The sequence below is a fragment of the Pempheris klunzingeri genome, chromosome 1 (genome assembly GCF_042242105.1).
Source record: "Pempheris klunzingeri isolate RE-2024b chromosome 1, fPemKlu1.hap1, whole genome shotgun sequence".
Lineage (NCBI taxonomy): Eukaryota > Metazoa > Chordata > Actinopteri > Acropomatiformes > Pempheridae > Pempheris > Pempheris klunzingeri.
Window position 1 is genome coordinate 29,201,288 of NC_092012.1, and position 20,445 is coordinate 29,221,732.

General features: G+C 40.5%; 1 protein-coding gene across 1 annotated transcript; it reads left to right on the forward strand.

The window, feature by feature from the left end:
• Positions 1-1,235: 1,235 nt before the first annotated feature.
• cers3a (ceramide synthase 3a) lies at positions 1,236-19,828 on the forward strand. Its single transcript, XM_070852997.1, has 11 exons — positions 1,236-1,380; positions 5,168-5,349; positions 7,716-7,833; positions 9,370-9,488; positions 9,607-9,664; positions 9,872-9,922; positions 12,829-12,921; positions 14,562-14,690; positions 14,981-15,087; positions 16,243-16,396; positions 19,029-19,828. The coding sequence occupies exons 2-11, from the start codon at positions 5,177-5,179 to the stop codon at positions 19,215-19,217; spliced, it is 1,191 nt and encodes a 396-aa protein (XP_070709098.1). The 5' UTR covers positions 1,236-1,380; positions 5,168-5,176; the 3' UTR covers positions 19,218-19,828.
• The last annotated feature ends 617 nt before the right edge of the window (positions 19,829-20,445 follow it).

Consider the following 20,445-nt stretch of genomic DNA (forward strand, 5'->3'; position numbering starts at 1 on the left):
AAGCTCTGGGCCAAGGTGACAGATAGAGAGAGAAATGGAGACTGATTTAGCAACACCACGATCATTAGACCCTACAGCAGGTGGTAAAAAAATCAAAGGCTTGTAGTGGAAATACTAATACTAAAATTATGTTGGGCTTTCCTTTGTGTACCAAATGTATATCCAACAGGCTGCGATGTCCTGCAGTACGTTTGAGTATGAAGTATATGAAGAAAAAAAGAAAGAATGGCACATTTTTAAGACCAACCTTTATGTTTTAATGTTTTTTAAAGTCCTTCAATGGTTCTGTTTCATCCCAGTAGTGCCTTTCCGTGTGGCTGTCATGTTAATCATTGGTTTAGAGTGTAATAAAAGCACTCTATTGATTTTAGTGGAGTACTGTACATTGTTTGTTCTGTCAGTACACACACCCACCCTGAACTACACAGGGATGGAGCTGACTGTTATTAACGTGTCTTTGTACTGCAGCAAAAGCTTAAGATATTAAGTTAAGTTTTACCTGAAATCAAACAGAAAGATGACGCGACATAAACCGGATGGTCCGGCATGAATGAAGTTGAAGTGACATTTTGTGTGTCGCTGAAAGGAAAGTGCTGAAAGAGGTCTGAAAGTGATTTGATCGTCAAGGACTGGAAAGAGTTGAAGTGAAGGGACAAAAAGGAGTTGCCAGTTCAACTGTAAAAACTTGCAAAACAGCTTTAATGACAGTTAAACAGTAAAAAATAGCCGAGGTGTCAAATGATGAGCCAGATGATGAGCCGGTGCTGAAAGCAGTTGTGCTGTCGGTTGAACTGGTTTGAGGATCTGAAGGGTCAGTTGCTGCAAAACAGCAGAAAACAGCTGACATTTGGAAGATGGTATCATTGCGTATAAATAAAACACAATGTTTGCTATGGGTGTCACCACTTTCACCGGTGCTAATATACGGCACATCCTGCATGCCACTATATTTCTTTCTCTTAAAAGCCAATCAATTTTAATTTTATTTAAAATCTGTCTAATTCCCCAGTTTTGTACCTCGAAGGTTTGTTTAGTGTGAGAACCTGTTTTTGTACTTTATCAGGAACACAGTACAAACAAGGTTATTAGATCCCTTGAGGGGAAAGCTTGTGTGTGTGTGTGTGTGTGTGTGTGTGTTGTGGCAATCCGCTAACCCAACTCTACTTCCTGGAGGGGAGGAAAAAAAAAAAACCTTCCCAGGTAATTGTGGCTGTGTTGGGTGTGACCCTAAAGAATGTCAAACAAAGAGAGAGTGGCTGGCTGTGTGGTGTAACGGGGGAATAGAGAATTTTACCATCCGTGTTCATTTCACACAGCAAACACAGCGGGCAGCCAGTGTGGAAATAACAGCCCTTACCTGGTAGCACTGAGCGTGGAAAGGTAAGCCTGTACTTTCCTGTGACCTTGGAGTGTGACTGCAGAGTCCTCTGCTGGTTTGCAGCTTGTCTGTGAGCAACAGTTCCAAGTTGTATTTTTTTTTTTCTTTCTCTTGTGGCGTAAATTTATCTCCTGTGCTGGAGTTAGAGGTTCAAGGCTGCCTGCAGCTATGAGGGGGGGTGGGGGGGTGTTTGATCTGTAGATATCCTACAGTTAGTAAAGTTTGCTCTCAGGCTCTGCGAGCTTTGTCATGGCTGAGCTGGAATGAATGAAGTCCCTGTTCTCTGAAAGATCAACACAAAGTTCTAAGTTGTGTGGTCTACCCACTTGAAATCAAAAGATTTGGGTTGAGATTAGCTGCGGGGGCTTAAGATGTTTAGAACTGTTTTCTATCAGTTTGACAGTTTCAAGGAGCCGTATTACTGGGTCACCTTTGTATGGCCAGCAGCTATAGAAAAGTGGAATGACAAGTACTCTGACTGGAGGCAAATCTCCTTTAATGTCCTTGAAGCGTTACACTAAAAACAGCCAACGGACAAGTCAAGAACTGTATTTTTTATTGTATTTATAAAGCCAGAGGTCATGACAACCAGGTGTTTGAGCTCGTTTAAGAGGCGATTTAGAGGTTTTATTCTTCTTTATTTGTACTTTGCTGTAATATTCCCATTAAGGGAGACCTTTAGCTTTTGGCCTTTCTTTCAGAAAGAAATATCGTTCTTTTATTCAGTGGTTTAAAATGTTTTTGAGGTACGCTCCCTGATCTTGTGCCCAAAACAGCTCAGTGTTGATGTTTAGAGTCAGCTTGAGGAGGCTGTACAACATGCAGGCTGAACACATGCACGTCACTGAGTGTATCCCATGTGGAAATGCTTACATTGTATTGTGATGAACCATCAGGATGACTCACAGCTGAAAATGTCTGATTGGAGATTTGAATGCACAGCGTCCTTAGTAGTTAGCCAGCGCTATGACATTACAGGTTTTTAAACATCTATTGCAATTATAGATATAATTCAACTGACTAGAGAGAGCTGTGGTTAGGTCATTCAGCTGTTCGCTACAAAGAAAAAAGTCGGGACCACAAGCAATCAGTCACCAAGTGCAACAAGTTAAAGTTGAGCACTAATGTGGTAGAGAGTAAACATATGAGGACTATCTAAAACTGGGCTGAATAAGCTGATGTTGACGCTGGCTTTGACATCAACACTTTCCCTGAGAGGACAGAAAACCTAATATGGCTCTAAATAAATCATCCAGAGGTTATAACATTTACACTAATGCCTTTCAGAATACATCAGCTGCATCAGCACGTCAGATTGCACCTTTATAACATGACTCAGCTCATGTTACATCATTAAAGGAAAACACAAGTTCTGGTACTTGTAAGAGCCCAATATTATGAAAATAAACAGCTGACCAATTATTAAAATAAAATCATGTCATCATTCTGATATAGTAACACAAAGTCACAAATATGTGATATTTTCTCAGGATTGCATATTTATATCATGTAGGACACTAAATTCTCAGCTAATTCTTACTTATTAGCTTACTGTAAGTAAAACTTTTTTTAAATAAATTCAAAATTCCACGTTTTAATATTATCAATACTCAGGGAACAAGAAACTTTTAAATTAGGCTTTAGTCATTAGCATAGTACTGATGAATTTCTCCAAGAGATATTATGGAAATGATGTTATTCTAATTTGTTGTTATTGTCATTGTGATTTGTCTGTAAATGGTGTTGACATTTTTATTGTTTTACTAAGAGTTTTATATGGATCCCAGGAAAAATTGCTGCTGGAATCCAAACACAGGGAGACATTGTTTTGAAGCTACTGGGCCAGAGACTTAGATAAGAAGTGACATCAGGACTTTAGCTATCCACATACACTCCCCTCCAAAAGTATTGGAACAGTGAGGCCAGTTCCTTTATTTTTGCTGTAGACTGAAAACATTTGGGTTTGACATCAAAAGACATCAAGCCCAAGCCATGACATGACCTCCACTGTGTTTCACAGATGAGCTTGTATGTTTGGGATCATGAGCAGATCCTCTCTTTCTCCAAACTTTAGCCTTTCCATCACTTTGGTAAAGGTTCATCTTTGTCTCATCAGTCCATAAAACTTTGTCCCAGAAATTTTAGGCTTGTCTCTGGACTTTTTGGCAAATTCCAGCCTGGCCTTCCTATTCTTCTTGCTAATGAGTGGTTTGCATCTTCTGGTGTGGCCTCTGTACTTTTGTTCATGAAGTCTTCTGCGAACAGTAGACTGTGACACCTTCTCTCCTGCTCTCTGGAGGTTGTTGCTGATGTCAACAGTTGTTTTAGGCTCTTTCTTTACAGCTCTCACAATGTTTCTGTTGTCAGCTGCTGCTGTTTTTCTTGGTCTACCCGTTCGACGTCTGTTACTTAGTACACCAGTGGTTTCTTTCTTCACCAGGACATTCCAAATGGTTGTACAATGATTGTGCAATGACTCTGATTGATTTTCCATCTTCTCTCAGCTTCACAAATGCTTGTTTTTCACCCATGGACAGCTCTCTGGTTTTCTTGTTGGTTACACCTCTAACTATAAATGCAGTCTGCACAGGCAAAACCCAAATCTGAAACTGAACGTAGACATTCAGCGCTATTTATTGTTTGAATAATCAATGTAACAGGACACACCAGGGCAACAAAACACACCTGTCAGTCACATGTTCCAATACTTTTGCTCACATGAAAAATGGGTGGGTTCAAACAAAAGGTGCTAACTTCTAAGTTGTGTATCAGATCCAGATGTAAATACCTGGAAATAAAAGCTGAAATGTTGATCTCTTGCTTCATATTCATCTTTTGATGTCAAACCCAAATGTTTTCAGTCTACAGCAAAAATAAAGGAACTGGCCTCACTGTTCCAATACTTTTGGAGGGGAGTGTATATTTGATTGGCCGGCACGTAATCACAAGAGGCTGTGAAAGCATAAACTTGGGTACACGTCTACAACCACCTGGTTCCCGGTGTGTTCGCAGCACAGCGTGAAGGTGTTTGGAATGAGTGGCTGCACTCAGAGGAGCACTGCAGAGGAATACTAACAGCCCTGTTTGTCCTCCTGTTGTGGGGGATCCGTGAATAGACTTTTTGTCAGCGTGATGCAGCCCATTGCTCCTGTTATTTCTGTATCTGTGTTATTTTGGTATTAAGTGTTATTTTACCTCTCAGCAGAACAAACACACACACACACACATTGCTTATTGTCTCCATTATTAACTGCTTTGTCCTGTTGTGTGTTGCTAGGCTACAACCCAGGCTTTCATTGTTTTTTGCAGTCCTCTCTGTGTTAGATATAGAACTGTTGAAATAGGCGTGGAAGTGATCTTGAGAATAAGGGAGGGGTCACTGGATCAATATTTGTTTAGGAAAAGCTTTATGTACACTACAGTAATTGTAGCATCTGTGCCTGCAGTGTGCTGGTTGTTACCTCTTCCTGGAGTATTATCCCAGCGCCTTACATTAATATGGATGATATACAGCACTTAATTTTGGCACAAATAAGTACGGATATCCTGTGAGATTAGGCTCCATGGCAATATTGAAAGAAATATCCAGTTAGAAGTGAACCATGTTCAGTGTTTAAAGGCTGATTCTTCACATATTCACCTCATTGATTCTGGATAACTTGTTTTTACCCGTCATATCATAGTCCTGCCCATCTAGACATTAGCTACAGACTGTGCTGCAAGTCTATTGGTAATTACAATCTCCTAACTTACCTTTCTTCCGTTTCTGTGACCTGGTGGCTCAATTAGGGTGGAGGGATGTTTGACACACTGTACGAGTGGTTCTGGTGGGACAGAATCTGGCTGCCTGTGAACCTGACTTGGGCTGACCTGGAGGACAGGGAGGGCCGGGTCTATGCCAAAGCCTCACATCTCTACATCACCGTCCCCTACGCCTTCGCCTTCTTACTCATCAGATACCTGTTTGAAAGGTAAGAACCACACGTTGTTCACCTAGTCTCCCTCATAGCTATACTGCACCAACAGTGCATAGTTTTCTGCTGAAGGATCTTAACCAGCACTTCCACCCAAAGTATCTGCACCTTTTAGTTGTAGGAATTTATTTCAAGGAATTAAAAGGTTCCTTCAGTCCATTGTTGTCTGTGTTTCTTCAGTTTCTGCAGTCTAAAGACCTGTGAAGATTAATCATATTAGTCTGCTGACGTGTGAAAAAGCAAAGTGTCAAATTGTCCAAGCACAAATGAACAAAAAACAAAGTGGACTATAATGATGTTTAGATTGCAGTTATAGCCACGGGCAACGGATCAGATGATCGGGTTCGACTGATCAAATTAACATTCTGATTAACAGCAGATGGATTGCTGGTAGTTGAAATAATACGTCATTATTTAGGTACCATAATGTTCTGCCAGACCTTCATATGTAATTTACCTATGTCTCTGGAACATTTATGAAGCAAATTACTTTTAAAACTGCTTTGTAGAGCACTGTTCAGCTGTGACAACAAGCCATCACTTGTTCTTATAATCCTACCAGGAGCTTGATAATCCATCGAGGAACCACTGTGTCAGTTTGGATATCCAAATCTCCAAGTCTAATGAATAACTCTTTTCCAGTCCTGTTTAGTTTGAGGGCAGATTGTAGCATTTAAAATGTGCATGGTACCTGAAAGCAGCTCTACTAACGTTAGTGTGTAGGTGAGGGATGTCTAAGGTAAGGTAGACACTGGAGTGTGCACTGGAGTTATTCAATTTAAAGTAGAGAGGAGATGTGAGGTAGTATGGAAGTCTCAACAGTAGAGCTTTGTGAATGAATGTGGCCCTGTGAGCACGGGGCCGTGAAGAGTGCATAGGGAGGGTTGAGCTCATGCTTGTCTCTCAAACTGTAGACCCACGGTATCTGGTTCTCATCGTGCATTTCTTTCATCTCCATCTTCACGAAGCACATCTTGTCCGTTAATTCATCAACAGTTTTCTGAAACTGACAGATTGTGCAGATGAACCCTCCACTGCCTGCATACACAGTGTCTCTGCAGAGGCTCCCTGGCTTTTTTGCACTGTAATAGTCAAAGCCTGCTCCAGATCAGTGGCACCCTGCTCAAGAAACCTGACCTTAAGGCCGGCTCCAGGCTGGTAGCCCAGCTATCAGTGTGTGAATGAGTGAATGTGAATGTAGTGTTTAAGTGCTTTCAGTGGTCAAAAAAACTAGAAAGGCACTAAACAAGTAGAGGATCCGTTTACCATTCTAACAATATAGCCAGGCATCTTTGGTTTCGCTTAACTTGGCTGGTTTGATAAAACAACGGGACAGAGAAATTGTCCCTTCCAATGTCCATCAGCAGCAGCCTCCTTACTTTTCATCAACTCATGTCAAAAGTGTAAGCTGCAGGCCTTAAGGGACCTTGCACATCAAATACAGAAACAGTTTGTAGGGACAGGAAAGTCTGTTATAGTCACATTAGCTAACATTAGCCACCTAAACTACTGTCATGTCAGAATATAAAGGCTGTAGTAGCAAGTGAGTGTGAATTGAGTGAGAGTGTGTTTCATTGTTTTCGAGAAAGACTGTCATTTCTTCTGCAGTCTCGTGTTAGTCATGAGTTTTAGTGTCCTGAAACTGATAAAATGTGAGGAATATATTGACATAGATGTCACATTTTGTCACATCAGAAAGATGCTGCAGGTGAACATAATCCAGAAAGGAATTCTATTTTCCCCACAACCTATTTGGGAAAGCAAATGAGTGTATGTGTGTATATAAATCATGTGTATTTAACATTTTTGAAGGCAGGTAATGGTTTCCATTCATTTCTGTATGATATGAAGAGGTGAGATCATCTTCATGTAATGCAGTTTAAGTGCAGGTTGATTTGAGAGTGCACTAGATGTAAAATACAATTTCATTTGTGATGTAAAGTACGATTACTGTGGCTTTTAATGGTCCTCTACTGTAAAACCCAGTATACAACCAAACAACACTATTACTAATACACTGTTTCCCATAAAGTTGGAATAAGTGTTCAATACCCCCAATTTTGTTTCACTGTGATATGTTTGGAAGAGTTTGATCAATAAAGTTGAGAAGATATACACTTTATTTATCAAGAATAAATCACATTGTCACAATCATTTCATGAGAAGATGTAAAAAACATTTTATTCCAACTTTATGGGCAACAGTGTAATAACAATTTAGGTATATTCTATTTAGGTCTATTCTATTTATTCATTTATTTATGTTGTAAACATGTCATCAATCAAACTACATCTAATTCATCACCTACTGTACTGTATGTCCTTCACTGACATTGAGACACATGAACGCTGTGTGTGTTTCAGGTGGATAGCAACACCACTCGCAGTCTCTGCTGGGATCAAGCAGAGGGTCCATCTGAAAGCAGAAGACAACCCCATCCTGGAACTCTACTACACGACTCAGTGTAGAAATCCTGCTCAGGTAAATTAAGTCCCACTCAAATATCCATCCAATGATCACTATGACAGTTTAACATCAATACTATTCACACAACATTCCTGTTCACTTCATGAGAACATGATACTGCGCTGTGCACATCTCAGTTCCGGATATGGAGACAGAAGGGCCTTCAGCTTTATCTGACTGTGAAAGTGTTGCTTTGTAACGTGGCTCTTATTTTCGTAATGCTCCCATCATTATCATATCATAAAGATACTGTATACTCAGCTTTATTGCTGACAGCTGCAGGCCTGACATCTATGCTAGACACTGTTTTACCACACAGGTGCCAGGGGAACCTGGATTGAATTAATGAATTAAAGATTGAATTAATGGTTTGGGCTGTCAAAACTGACAGCCCAAACCATTCAAATAAGAATAATTTTTCTCCTGTCAAGATGCTGTAAATTTTAGTCAGTTCACCCAAATGAACAACATATTTAACAAATGATATTTTCAAAAATGTGACCAACTCCAACTTTTAACCCTTAGAAGGCTTGCACTTGGCAGGTTTATCTCATATCAGAGCATAACTAATAATTATGTCCTCCTGTTTTAAGGTTAAATGTGATGTCTCCACAGGGAACATAACTTGGCCCACTTTTGTTTTGTGTTTATATAAAGCCACTTAGTCACAAAAAATACAAGATAAATCCTCACTGGATCCTCCATGGAACACATCTCCATGTATCGGCCATGACTCATCCTGGCCTTTGAAGTGCAGCTATCCCCTCAGAAAGTCCATTATTTGATGTGAAAAATTACCTATAATTGAATGCCAAGAAGGCCGCATTGGTGCGAGTTGATCCAGCCAGACATAGATCACTTTTCAGCATTAACCTCAGAGCCACACTGTCTGGAACTTGGGAATCATTTTTCATCCCTCTCTAACCTACGACCTGCATTACAAGATTGTTACCAAACCTGCCTTTTTAAATTTATGTTACGTAGCTTAGATCTGTCCAATTTTATCTAATACAGATGCTGAAATCCCTGTACATGCTTTGTAACATCCAGAATCAATTACTGCAATGCGCTTTTCTCTGTCCTGTCAATGACAGCAACAAGGACTCTTTTGGTCCAAAATGCAGCAGCCAGAGTTCTAAGGAAATCTTAAAAGGCTGATCATATTTCACCTGTGCTGATGTCTTTGCTTTGGTTACCAGTACAAGCCAAAGCCGATTTCAAAATCATTTCACTAGGCTTTAAATGGACTGGCTCCCTTCCAACCATTACATCTCCAATCTTGTTACTGAGTGTCAATTAATCATTTATTTCCTTGTACTCTCTTGATGCAGGTTATTTATCTGTTATTGTTGCTAACAAAGACATTCAGTGGGCAGAATCCCAAGTCTTTATTTAAAAACTAAACATCCACATCATAGCACCTCTTTTGAAAATCATGTCCTTAACCCCACTGTTGACTGCACTGATTGCATTCATGGATATATATATCTATATGTCCATGTGTATGTGTGTGTGTGTGTACTGTATGTGTGTGTGTTCACTCCCCTCCAGGCAGACATTGATGGGCTGTCTAAGAAAAGCAGTTTGTCAGTGAGACAAGTTGAACGGTGGTTCAGAAGAAGACGCAGTCAGGACCGTCCTGGAGTCCTGAAGAAGTTCAGAGAGGCCAGGTCACTACCTCTGTGTGTGTGTGTGTGTGTGTGTGTGTGTCATGATAATAATGATGCAATAACTCCAATAGCCATACTCTATACCTCTACACGTGTGTGTCCTCTGCTCTTCCTACAGCTGGAGGTTTGTCTTCTACCTGTTGGCGTTCATTGGAGGAATAGTAGCATTATACGATGTGAGTTGCTTATATGATTTAAAGATGAGTCCATCTTGGCCAGAAAGATTTTACTGAAGCAAAGATTTTACTGTGAAAAGCAACTTGAGACCGCCATGGTTACAGTTTTGAAGTCACTGGCAGCCTCATGGATTTGGCATAAAAGCTTTACTCCTTTTCAAATAAATCATACAAACATGACATCAATATCTCTCTACATGTTTGCAGAAAGAATGGTTTTATGACACACGCGAAGTATGGACAGGTTTTCCGAAGCAGGTTTGTATGCTTTTGTTATTTTCTTGCACGTCTTAATCATCATATTAACATAAGAAGAAAATTGGCTTAGATGTGATTCAGGTTCAGATGCTGATTCTATAAAGCTTTTTAGAGTATTTAACTTCAGTTAGTATTATGTAATGTAGAGTTTAGTATGGAACTTTAGTCATCTGGGAGCGAGGGACCATATAAGGGGGAAGATACTAATCCCTGGGTACGTCTCAGTTCACTTATTGCATCAACATTTTCCTCATTTGTGTCTTTTCCTTGTATCTTAGTCATCCAAACTAAAGACACAAAGAGATTCAAGGAAAAAAATGTTGAATGAATCAAAGAGAAACGTCGTTTCCTCTGAACTATCATCTGAAGAGATGTCACTTTGTGATGGTGGTGGCACAGCTGGATCAGCTGGGATTCAGCTTTTTCAGTAGCAACTTTTGAAGCTTTGGTTTGTATTTGCCCATAGTTACCTCTGTCAGTGTTTTTTAGTGTGTCTGAAATTTAAGATAGTAGCTTAAGAGATAATACTCCTCAGTAGGTTCTGTTGTTGTTGTCCCAGTGTGATGTTGTGATGCTGTTTTAGTGCATCCCTATCAGCTGCAGCATCCAATCACTAATAGATTTACAGTTGAGTCTGGCGTTGTATGTCCTCACTCGAGCCTCCTCTGGGATCCCTCCTGGCTCTTCACAGCAGAGGGAAGGGTATTGGAACGGCCTTCATGATGGCAGATCGGAATGATTCTGACAACTACCGATAAATGCTAGCCTGAAATTGACAGATATTAAATAAAGTTTTGAGCTGCTGAGAATTGTTACACCCTGGAGAAAGTTTATTCATTCCCTGATTTTAATGTGCATGCTTGCATTTTGTTACTTTTCCAGTGTGAGTGCTTTAGTTTTAGTTTTAGTTTTAGTGTCTACAACTGGGTCTAAAGTCTGAGCCACTGAAATAAGTAAGTAATGATTAAGAGTTGAGACAAAAATCTTTCATTACATATTTACAGTGATGGAAGTGTTCGAGAAAATTTAAAGTACTTTTATTTTCAATATATTTTATTTAACCCTTGTATGGTGTTCAGGTCTGTGGGACCCGTTTTCTTTATTTTATCAAGAGCAAAACGATACGATTAATTATTTTTTCAAACTCAGACTCATTGGCCTTGGCTCATATTGATGAGTCTGAGTTTGAAAAAATGATGAATCAGATAGTTTTTCTTTTGATAAAGAACATGAAAACGGATGAAATCGGGTCCACAAACCCGAACACCATACAAGAGTTAAATACAAGGAAAATTACATGTGTAAAATGTGCTCAGATAAAAGTAAAAAAGTAGGTCAGTTAAAATGTGCTGTTTTGTTACTGTGTTACATTTTTCAAAGGGGGGGGTATACTGTATGATAATATTATATTATAGATCTATTGCACATTAACCTGTGTATACACTAATGGAACAATATCACATTAAGCACACACTAAAGCAAAAGAAGAGCTGCAGTTTTCACACACATCGTAGTGCAGCACACACAACACTCCGTCTCCAGGCAACACCGTGGTTGTTTGTCTCCTCTGTACAGTTACAGTTCTAACAATCAAGGGGTTTGTTGTTCTCACCTGTCTGAACGTCATTCTGTGAGTCCTGTGCCCCGCAAAGGTTAAACTTCTCTGTTCGTTCATTCTCAATAGATAGTATAACCAGTCCTCTCAGCCTCTGTCTTGTTACACTGCGCCTCTCAGACTCAAGTGTTTAGAGCAGAACGAGCTCTCAGCAGTTATGACAAGGATTATCATAAACAGCAGGAAGGCAGATCTCACTGCTGGATGATCCAACCTGCATTTTGGGTGTGTCAGCATGCTTACTGGATGGTGCAAAAAGATCAGTGATTAATTTAGCTACAATTATTTTTTTTACTTATGCCAAGAGACAATAATGCTAATCTTGACCATAATTCATAATGACCTCCTCCATAGTTATATTTTTGTTTCCCCTGGTGATTTATCTATGAAGCACACTTAACCTTAGAACACTAACCTAACAGTTAGTAACATCATCACTAACATCGGGTATATTTTACCTGATGTGACGATAAAAAGATACTTCTCATTAAAATATATATAGTACAAATACATGGCAAATTGAAGTACTCTTCTTTTATTTCCGCCTATACAACGTCTCATAAAATGAAAAAAAGGTGTCATGGGGGGACCCTATAAAAAGACTAAATTAGTGAAAAATTAGGGAATTGTCAACGAAAAATTCCTTTAAAAAAAAGACACAATGAAACACAATGAAAATCACGTGACCACAATGGCGTGGGTGAAAATCACCCAACGTTAGTGTTCTAGGGTTAAAGACACACCGTGCCTCTCAGGATGACGTATCAGCTAATGAGAATTTTAAATTTGGTGTTACCAAGTACTAGATGTGGTCTTCTCGGCAAATGCCATCTAACAGCATCTCTTCTACGTAAAACTTGATAAACATCAGTTAAAAGTGAAACCACACTTGAGCCTTTATTTAGAAACTGAGATAGAGCTGTGTTCTAGTTTTCATGAATGGGAATAATATACATCCACCTTTTATACTGGTTTCAGTCAAAGGGACCTTCATTACAAACACTATCAGCTTAACACACTGAGATCAGAGGAAGCATATATGATCCCAATGCTTCATATCAGCTGAACCCGGTGAAAAATGGGGTTGAGTGGAAGATGACGTCTTAGAGTGAACAATAGATTCATCTACAGTTCCTTCCTTCCAGCTAAATGGGTTAGGACAAAGAGCACAGCCTCAAGGGACAAACCTTTTGTCTGTGTGGCTGAGATTCACTGTGGCTTCACGTTACATGCAGTCCATCTCTTTCTGACTCTGACTTTTTTTTTTTTCTGCGTCTCTCTCTGTCTGCAGTCCTTGCTGGAGTCTCAGTACTGGTATTATATTTTGGAAATGAGTTTCTATGGCTCTCTTCTCTTCAGTGTTGCCTTTGATGTCAAGAGAAAGGTGAGTAGCGATTGGTTGAGGTCAGAGTTTCACCTTGGTTCAATCTCCTGCACTCCTGGTGTATAAACTCCCTACTTGCATTTGTGATTTTAAATGTTTGCTCCTTTAGTACCACATTAGAAGTAATGTCAGGTTTTGGATCCACCCTGAGTAATAGAATTTAATTCCAACATATAACCAGTCTCATGTTCTGTTTCTCACGTTTATTACAAACCAAATTTGAAGAAAAATTACAGTCGATTTTGTAATGAAGTCTGCATCTCTCAATACACACACGAGTGGATCTTGACCTCCTTAATATGGCGGGTACATATATGCACAGTAGCAGATAGAGGACTCTCTCTCTCTGTCTTTCACCCTGTCTATTATGTTCCTCCATGCACCTACAGCTTTGTGTCAGGTGGCCCTTGTGTTCGGTAGAACATGTGTACTTATTCTCAAAGGTTTCTCCTTGATCCACTGTGGCTTGTACATCATTTGTACATCACTTTGAACACTGAATTGAGAAGAGAATAGTTTTGCTGCATCCTGGTGATCTAGTGGGTAAGACCATAAACTATGAAAACAGTGCTGCTGGTTTTGATTTCCGATCAAAGGGCTTTGATGCATGTCACTCCCTCTACCCCTCCCCTCATGTTCTGTCCCAGCAGCACTGTCCATTTTAAAATAAGCAACAAAACATCCATAAAACCGATAAACCTGTCTGCAGCAATCACTGGCTCAGTGGGGCTTCACACAAGTTTCATCTGCTCCTGAATGCTGCAGTGTAATTATCCAGAGTGAAAATATCAACACTGTATTGCAGTGTGTAGCCATGAATTATAAGATATAACTTTTTAAACTGTCTTGCCTCTCTGTCTCCTCCCCTCTCTGTCATTCCATGATTTTCTAACTTGTATCTTGTCTTGTTTGTTGCGAGAATAAATGGAGAGCAAGCATGATCTAAAACATAAATGATCAGTGAAGAGGCATATTAACCTAAAAACACACTAATGAGAGACCCTGAATTATCCTCAATATAGTGTGTGCACTAATGAGGTGTGGAGAACAATTAAACTCAACATGGTCTTTGGTGCAAAAAAAGGTCAAGAACCCATGTTCCAGAGGACCAGAGCACCCTGAAGGCTGTTATTAAACAGACAAAACGTGGCTGCCCATATCACTAGTGCTGAAGCGTGGCAATGTCAGAATGTCAGCTGGTCCGGTGAACAGATCAGAAGCAAGTTGTCCCCATAATTACTTTATATTCATGGTCTCAAGGGGTTGGACCCTGATAATGTGTGGTGAGCCCTCTGACCTTTCCCTTACCGCCACCATGACATTTCCATTTGCACACAAGAAATGTGACCTTGTAACATAATTGGTAGATTGCTATGACATTTGCTGAAAATATTTTAGCTCCCCAGAGGATGAGCCCTTTCGATTTCAATGATCCCGTTACTATTCCCTTAGCACTGCCATCACCTGGTAAGGCTCTTTGAAAAACTAAACCATTAGTAGGGTTTTTGTTTGGTCCAACAGTTTCATATTGCTGGATGTAAATAACATTGTAGCCTCTAGGTGGCGCTAGTTGTTTAGTGGTCTGGTAAAGATTAGAAATGTTACTTGACTAATGTGATGGTATTTTTTTCCTCCTTCAGGACTTTAAGGAGCAAATCGTCCACCACCTGGCCACACTCACCCTCTTATCATTTTCCTGGTGTGTCAACTACATTCGTATAGGAACACTGGTCATGCTTGTCCATGATGCCTCAGATGTTTTACTAGAGGTCAGTCTTAAGCAGCTCTATCACCTGATAACATGTTTATACGATATCATCCTGCAGAACCCCTAATTATACTAAGTGCCAACATTTTTAACATCTTTTCTTTCATTGAATGTTGGAATTGGATCAGTGGTCCAGTATGAACAGAATTCCAATGGATACCATTTATACTGTCATACAATTAAGGCTTTATAGTTACCAGTGAGTATTGTATGCTGCAGAAAATGGATGATCAGACTTGCTCTGTGTTTTTGAGTGTGGCTGACTAACAATACAACTCCTTTTTCTTTTAGTCCGCCAAATTATTCAACTATGCTAAATGGGAGAAAACCTGCCAAACCCTTTTTGTTCTGTTTGCCATAGTGTTTATGGTAACAAGACTGATCATTTACCCATTCTGGTAAGCTCATAAATAAGGTGTGTATGTGTGTGTGCATGTGTGTGTGTGTGTGTGTGTAAGAGAGAGAATCTGCACATGTATTATGCAAAGTGATGGTAAGCTTTAAAGTATGATATTTCATGAGTTTCTGGGTTTTCTTTCCAAAGATTCTGTTGGGTTTGGACTTTTAAACTTTATACTTTATTTCTAAAAAACCTAGATTGATAAAAAAACATATTTGTGTTGTTGATCACACATTGAAGATGCCCTGTTACAGTATTCTGCACATTAGTTGCCTCTTTCAGTCATCATGGCTTTATTATGTAGTAAACACTTCCACATTGCCGGACTGAGCAGTTAGTTCAGCTGTTTATACAAACAACAAAATGAATTCAAGTCACATGATTTTTAACTTTAAGTTTGTTATTTGTCAAGGTTACATTAAATCGCTTTGAAAATAATGGTCCCATTAAGAGTAAAATGGACCATAAAGCAGGGTTTGCTTTCGAGCGGCGCTACCCTGTGACTTATCAATGAACATCACTTCTGGCTCTAAAACCAAAATACCTCATATGCTCCTGATGACAACCAATAGCTGCCATTTAATAAGCTGAAAACACTGGAATTGGCTGACAGAAGGTGAAGTGAACCAATATGAGAACAGTAACAGTGATGAGCTTGAGAACTCAGTTTGACAGTGTCCTGGCCTGAGGGAGGAAGCTGTCTCTGAGCCTCCTGGTGCTGGACCGCATGCTGTTATACTATTTTTCCAAGTTTAGCTGGAATAACAATAGATTAAATGTACAAACAGATTAGGCTGTGTATACACATCACTGTTAGTGGAGTCACAGATATCACTGGCACAAATGATAGTCGACAGGCTATGCAGCAATGCAACATGTACAGTATATACATACTGAGAACTTATGAACAGGTGAGAACATGATGTAGACAGGCAGTACAATAAATATTTATGTAGGATTCATGGCAGACCTGATGGATTAGACCACATTCATTTGTGGTACATGAGAGGTGATGCATTTGCTGAAGAAGATAAAACTAATGGAGAATAACAGCATTTTATTTGTACAGATGAAACACACAACATAATCTAATTACATAGGACGCTGGATGATAGAGATTTTGACTTGCTGTTTCTACTCTGCTGTGTTTCAGGCTGATCCACTGTACCTGGGTCTACCCGGTTCACCACTACCCTGCCTTCTTTGGCTACTACTTCTTCAATGTGATGCTGGTGGTCCTTCTCTGCCTGCACATATTCTGGGCCTACCTCATTCTCTGCATGATCAGAAAATTTATGTTTGGCACCGTAAGTCTGCTCAGAAGGACTGATGTGTTGTCAACGGGTGATGGGTATGAAGTGTTTGCTTGGCAAAGCTATAGCAGAACTTCTAGTCTGGTAAAGCCATTGAAACAATGAAAGACATCATTTTAATTAAGCAGTATGGTGGATCATGAACATAAACCTTCAACTTCCTTCATCAGAAAATTCTATCTCGGTGACCAGTCACAGTTCTTCTCGTCCCCCTGTGATATCTTCATCAGTACCAGTATAGCCAATGGTGTAATGCCTTAATGAAAAGGTATAAATTCAGTTTAACCCTAACTGTAACTGCTGAAATTCATGAACTTAAATAGACTATTAAATGGTCTGAATCAGATATTCTGCCTCATACATCAGTCCCATCTTGCTCCATCCTCCATCATTGTGTCCAGACTGGCATCACAGTGAGGTTTTAAATGAGTGAGCCTGGACAGAATTTGAGGTTTTGGATGTGCTCTCTAAAAAGATAACTCAGATTTATTACAACTTGGGTTTTATTCGAAGTTTGGGTCATCATTCCAGTCAGTAACTTAACTTACCAAGTGAAGACATCGCTAAAAAGACGTCTGATGGGTCAAGAATCACAAGCATTCACATGATCATAGAGGGTGGGAACAAACCCTGAGGTTAGCCGAACATAATTGGACAAAAAGTCAAATAAATGGACAACAAATTCAGAATGCATTGTTTGTCCATGTCCCCCCAGAATGACACATGAAAGTGTTTTCTGATCTGTCACCTGTCCAAAACCAAAAAGATCTAGATTAAGATGAGTGAACAGTGAGGTTAAAATTACACTTTTGTTAAGGTTAAGGGAATCATTGTGGTCACCCACCTGTTGTGGGCACGTTCCCACCAGAGATGAACAAGGGTGTCATCTGCAAACTCAGAAGCTTGACGGAGATGCAGCTGTTTTCTGCCATAGGTTGTTGCTGGTGGTCCAGGCCTGGGTCTGTTTTGGCTTTGAGGTGGTTCAGCACAGAGATCAAGATTAAGTCCTATGGTACTTTCTTTTTATTTTTAGGGACAGAGATGATGGTTTAGATTTTGAAGCAGGTTGACACTTGGCATGTCTGCACAAAAGTTAAATATGTCTGTGAATATCGAGCATGGCTGGTTAGCACAGTGCTTCAGGGTGGAGGGACAGAATCTGGGCTGGCTGGTTTCTCATAAGGATGGAGACAGTTGTCATATTGGTAGGGGAGGAGGGGGTCTTGCCGTGGCCCAGGCCCTACTGATATGGTAGTAGAACTCATTCAGGCCAGGCGCAAGTCACTGAAGGAGTGGGGGGCTTCAGGTTTGCAGTTTCCAGACGAAGCAGAGGCGATGGCTGAGAATTGCTGTCGAAGTTTCTGTTGAGTACAGTCTGTATCTATATCTTGCCTTTTCAAACATGTCCCTCTCCCCACTCCTAAACACTTCTTCCTCCTGCAGCCTTAGCTGTCTGAGCTTAGCCGTGAACAGGGTTTGTTCCTCACAGAAGCTGATGTCTGATGTCACAGCCTCTGTGCGCTCATCTTGGCTGTTGGTAGCAGTTCTGGAAACGGTACACTCCAAGCCTGCACAGCTTCACTGTAACACTTCTTTGAAACAGCTTTCATTTCTGCCTGAATCAGGTGAACCGTGACGTGGTCACAGTGTCCCAGTGCAGTGGGGGGGACGGTTTGATAGATACTGCTGATTGTAGTGCAACAGTGATCAAAAGTATTCACCTCTCTGGTCAGGGATTTAAGAAACTAGGAGTTCGTGACTTAGATGACCTCTGTTAAAGTTGCAGAGGGAGATAAGTAAGGATTCTTGGTTTGTCCGCTCCACTCACAATACCTAGTCAGCATATTTGCACTGTGCCTACTGCATGGTGGCCTGTTGTGGCCTGTAAACACCGACCAGTATGAGGGAGGCAAAAAGATTCCAGATCAGGAGAACAGTGTTTTAGAAACACTGTCACATCGTTACACCAGACACCTTTGGTTTCGCCTGAAATTTCCGTATAATAATCCACTCTGAAAAGCTGAAGGCCTGCTAACTGCAGGACAGACTCTGTAACAACCCCCACAGCCATGTTTCTGTAAAAGCACAAGAGAGACGTGGGTAAAAACATTTACAAATAAATTAACAAAAGGAGACAAACAGTGCGCACCAGCACACAGACGCAGCAAACCGCTGTGCCATCTTGAAATCAGTCACATTAGTCTATGACTTACATTCAAAAATATCATTACTGAAAGACATACACACTGGAAACTATGAGGCTAACAGTTACGCCTAATTATTTTTGATCTAGTGCAAAGAACTATGTTTGTGATAGAAGAACACATCAGACGGCACCATGACTCCAAAGGCAGTTAACAGAAAGCAGTCGCTAAAGAGCTTCACTGTTTCCGCTGACAAGAACCCAAAACTCCAGCTCATTGTTCTGTGCTGCAGCTCAGGTTCCAGATCTGCTTTCAGGTGGACGCTTTTGTTCTCTTGACCTTTGTCAGCTGGCTCCACCAGCTGCTTGTTGTATATACTGAACACCCGTTCCCTCTCCCTCCATATTCCATTCTCTTCCACCCTGCCCCAGTATCTGCTTCCTTCCTTTACATCTGCTTTATTTCTCTCTCTTATATCACAGTTGACCAGAGATGAGAGAAGTGACAATGAAGAGGAAGAGGAGGAAGAGAGCAGCTCAACGGAGGACGAAGGCGAGGAACGGCACAAGCTTGGCAATGGATCGGCAATCGATGAGAAGGAGGACAAGAACGGTTGCTTTGGATGCTTGTCTCCTCCAGAGAACATCTACCGGTCAAAGACTGTGTACTGACTCATGCTCAGTAAGATCAGTAGAGCTGGAGATGAAAGAAATAGAACAATGCTAAATATATTAAATCCAATATGGACAGAAAAATAAGCAAAACATATGACTTATTCCTCCAGATGCTGGAACCACACTGTTTTCACAGTGTTTTGAACTGCACCCATATACAGGGAGAGAGACTGTAGGAGGTTTTTGGTTCTGTTCCTCTGCACAGTGTTGTCAGAGGCCGTGCTTCACTGCCTCGCAGGTCAAAAGAGACTAGCCAACCAAACAAGCAAACAAAACACTAACCCCACTGTGCTTATATCACATCTAATTTGTTCCATATTGCTTTTGAAGATTGTTCCCCTCAGTTCCCTCACCTCGCTGTTTCATCCATCGAGGCCTGCTTGTGTTATATATCAATCCTTTGTTGGCTCACATCGCTTATTTATAGTCACAGAGAGATTAATGGGATCCAGCAACACCACAGACTTCTCCAGATGACTGTGGGCTAGGATGATGTAGGGTTAGATGGGTGGGGGGTAGGGGTGTTATTATGCTGCGCTTACCCTCTTGTGTAGTGCATGAAGGTGAGACACAGCATCTCATAGATTTGATCAGACATCAGTGCCCTGGCCAGACTACCTACCATAAGTGCGCCCACTGTAGTGCAGACAGAGCTACATTCACTGTCTGCCCTGCTGCCATCTGGTCTGAAGTATATCAGGACACCTGGCTGCCCTTTGTGTATGTATCCAAGTTACCATCAGTGCACACATAAACCCTAAGCTGGAAAAATACAACATGACTGCAGGTGTCTTGTATGTAGTAGTTTCATTAAACACAACTTAAATAAATATAAATATGCACTTTGTGAGCTCAACATGCACTAAAATTAAGTCTTAAAACTGGATTCTGTCACAGGTCACCTCTGCAAGACTTGGTCACAAGACTATGTTGTAACACAGGACCTGGCTTAGTTGATTTTGTACTTATCTTTTTCATTTATAGCCCTTAGGGATCTGTGATTTGGGGGCATTTGCCTGATTTGTCTGTTTGAGCTAATCCAGGCTAAACATGTCCTCGCCAAAACTAGAGGACTGGAAGCAGGGAGACAATTCGGCTGCAAATATGACAATATTGTGTTCTTTTTGGAACTACCATTGTTTCTATGCTCAGATTCAAAATACACATAAAAAGTGATACCCTCATTCAGGGTGTTGTTGTTGAGTCTAACAAATCAAACTAAAAG

What these genes read in the sequence shown, in the direction of transcription:
- cers3a (XM_070852997.1), top strand. Translation starts at nt 5,177, where the DNA reads ATGTTTGACACACTGTACGAGTGGTTCTGGTGGGACAGAATCTGGCTG. An exon ending in AAGAAGTTCAGAGAGGCCAG is followed by an intron (nt 9,489 to 9,606) that starts GTCACTACCTCT and finishes CTCTTCCTACAG; the next exon opens with CTGGAGGTTTGTCTTCTACC. An exon ending in CTGATCATTTACCCATTCTG is followed by an intron (nt 15,088 to 16,242) that starts GTAAGCTCATAA and finishes GCTGTGTTTCAG; the next exon opens with GCTGATCCACTGTACCTGGG.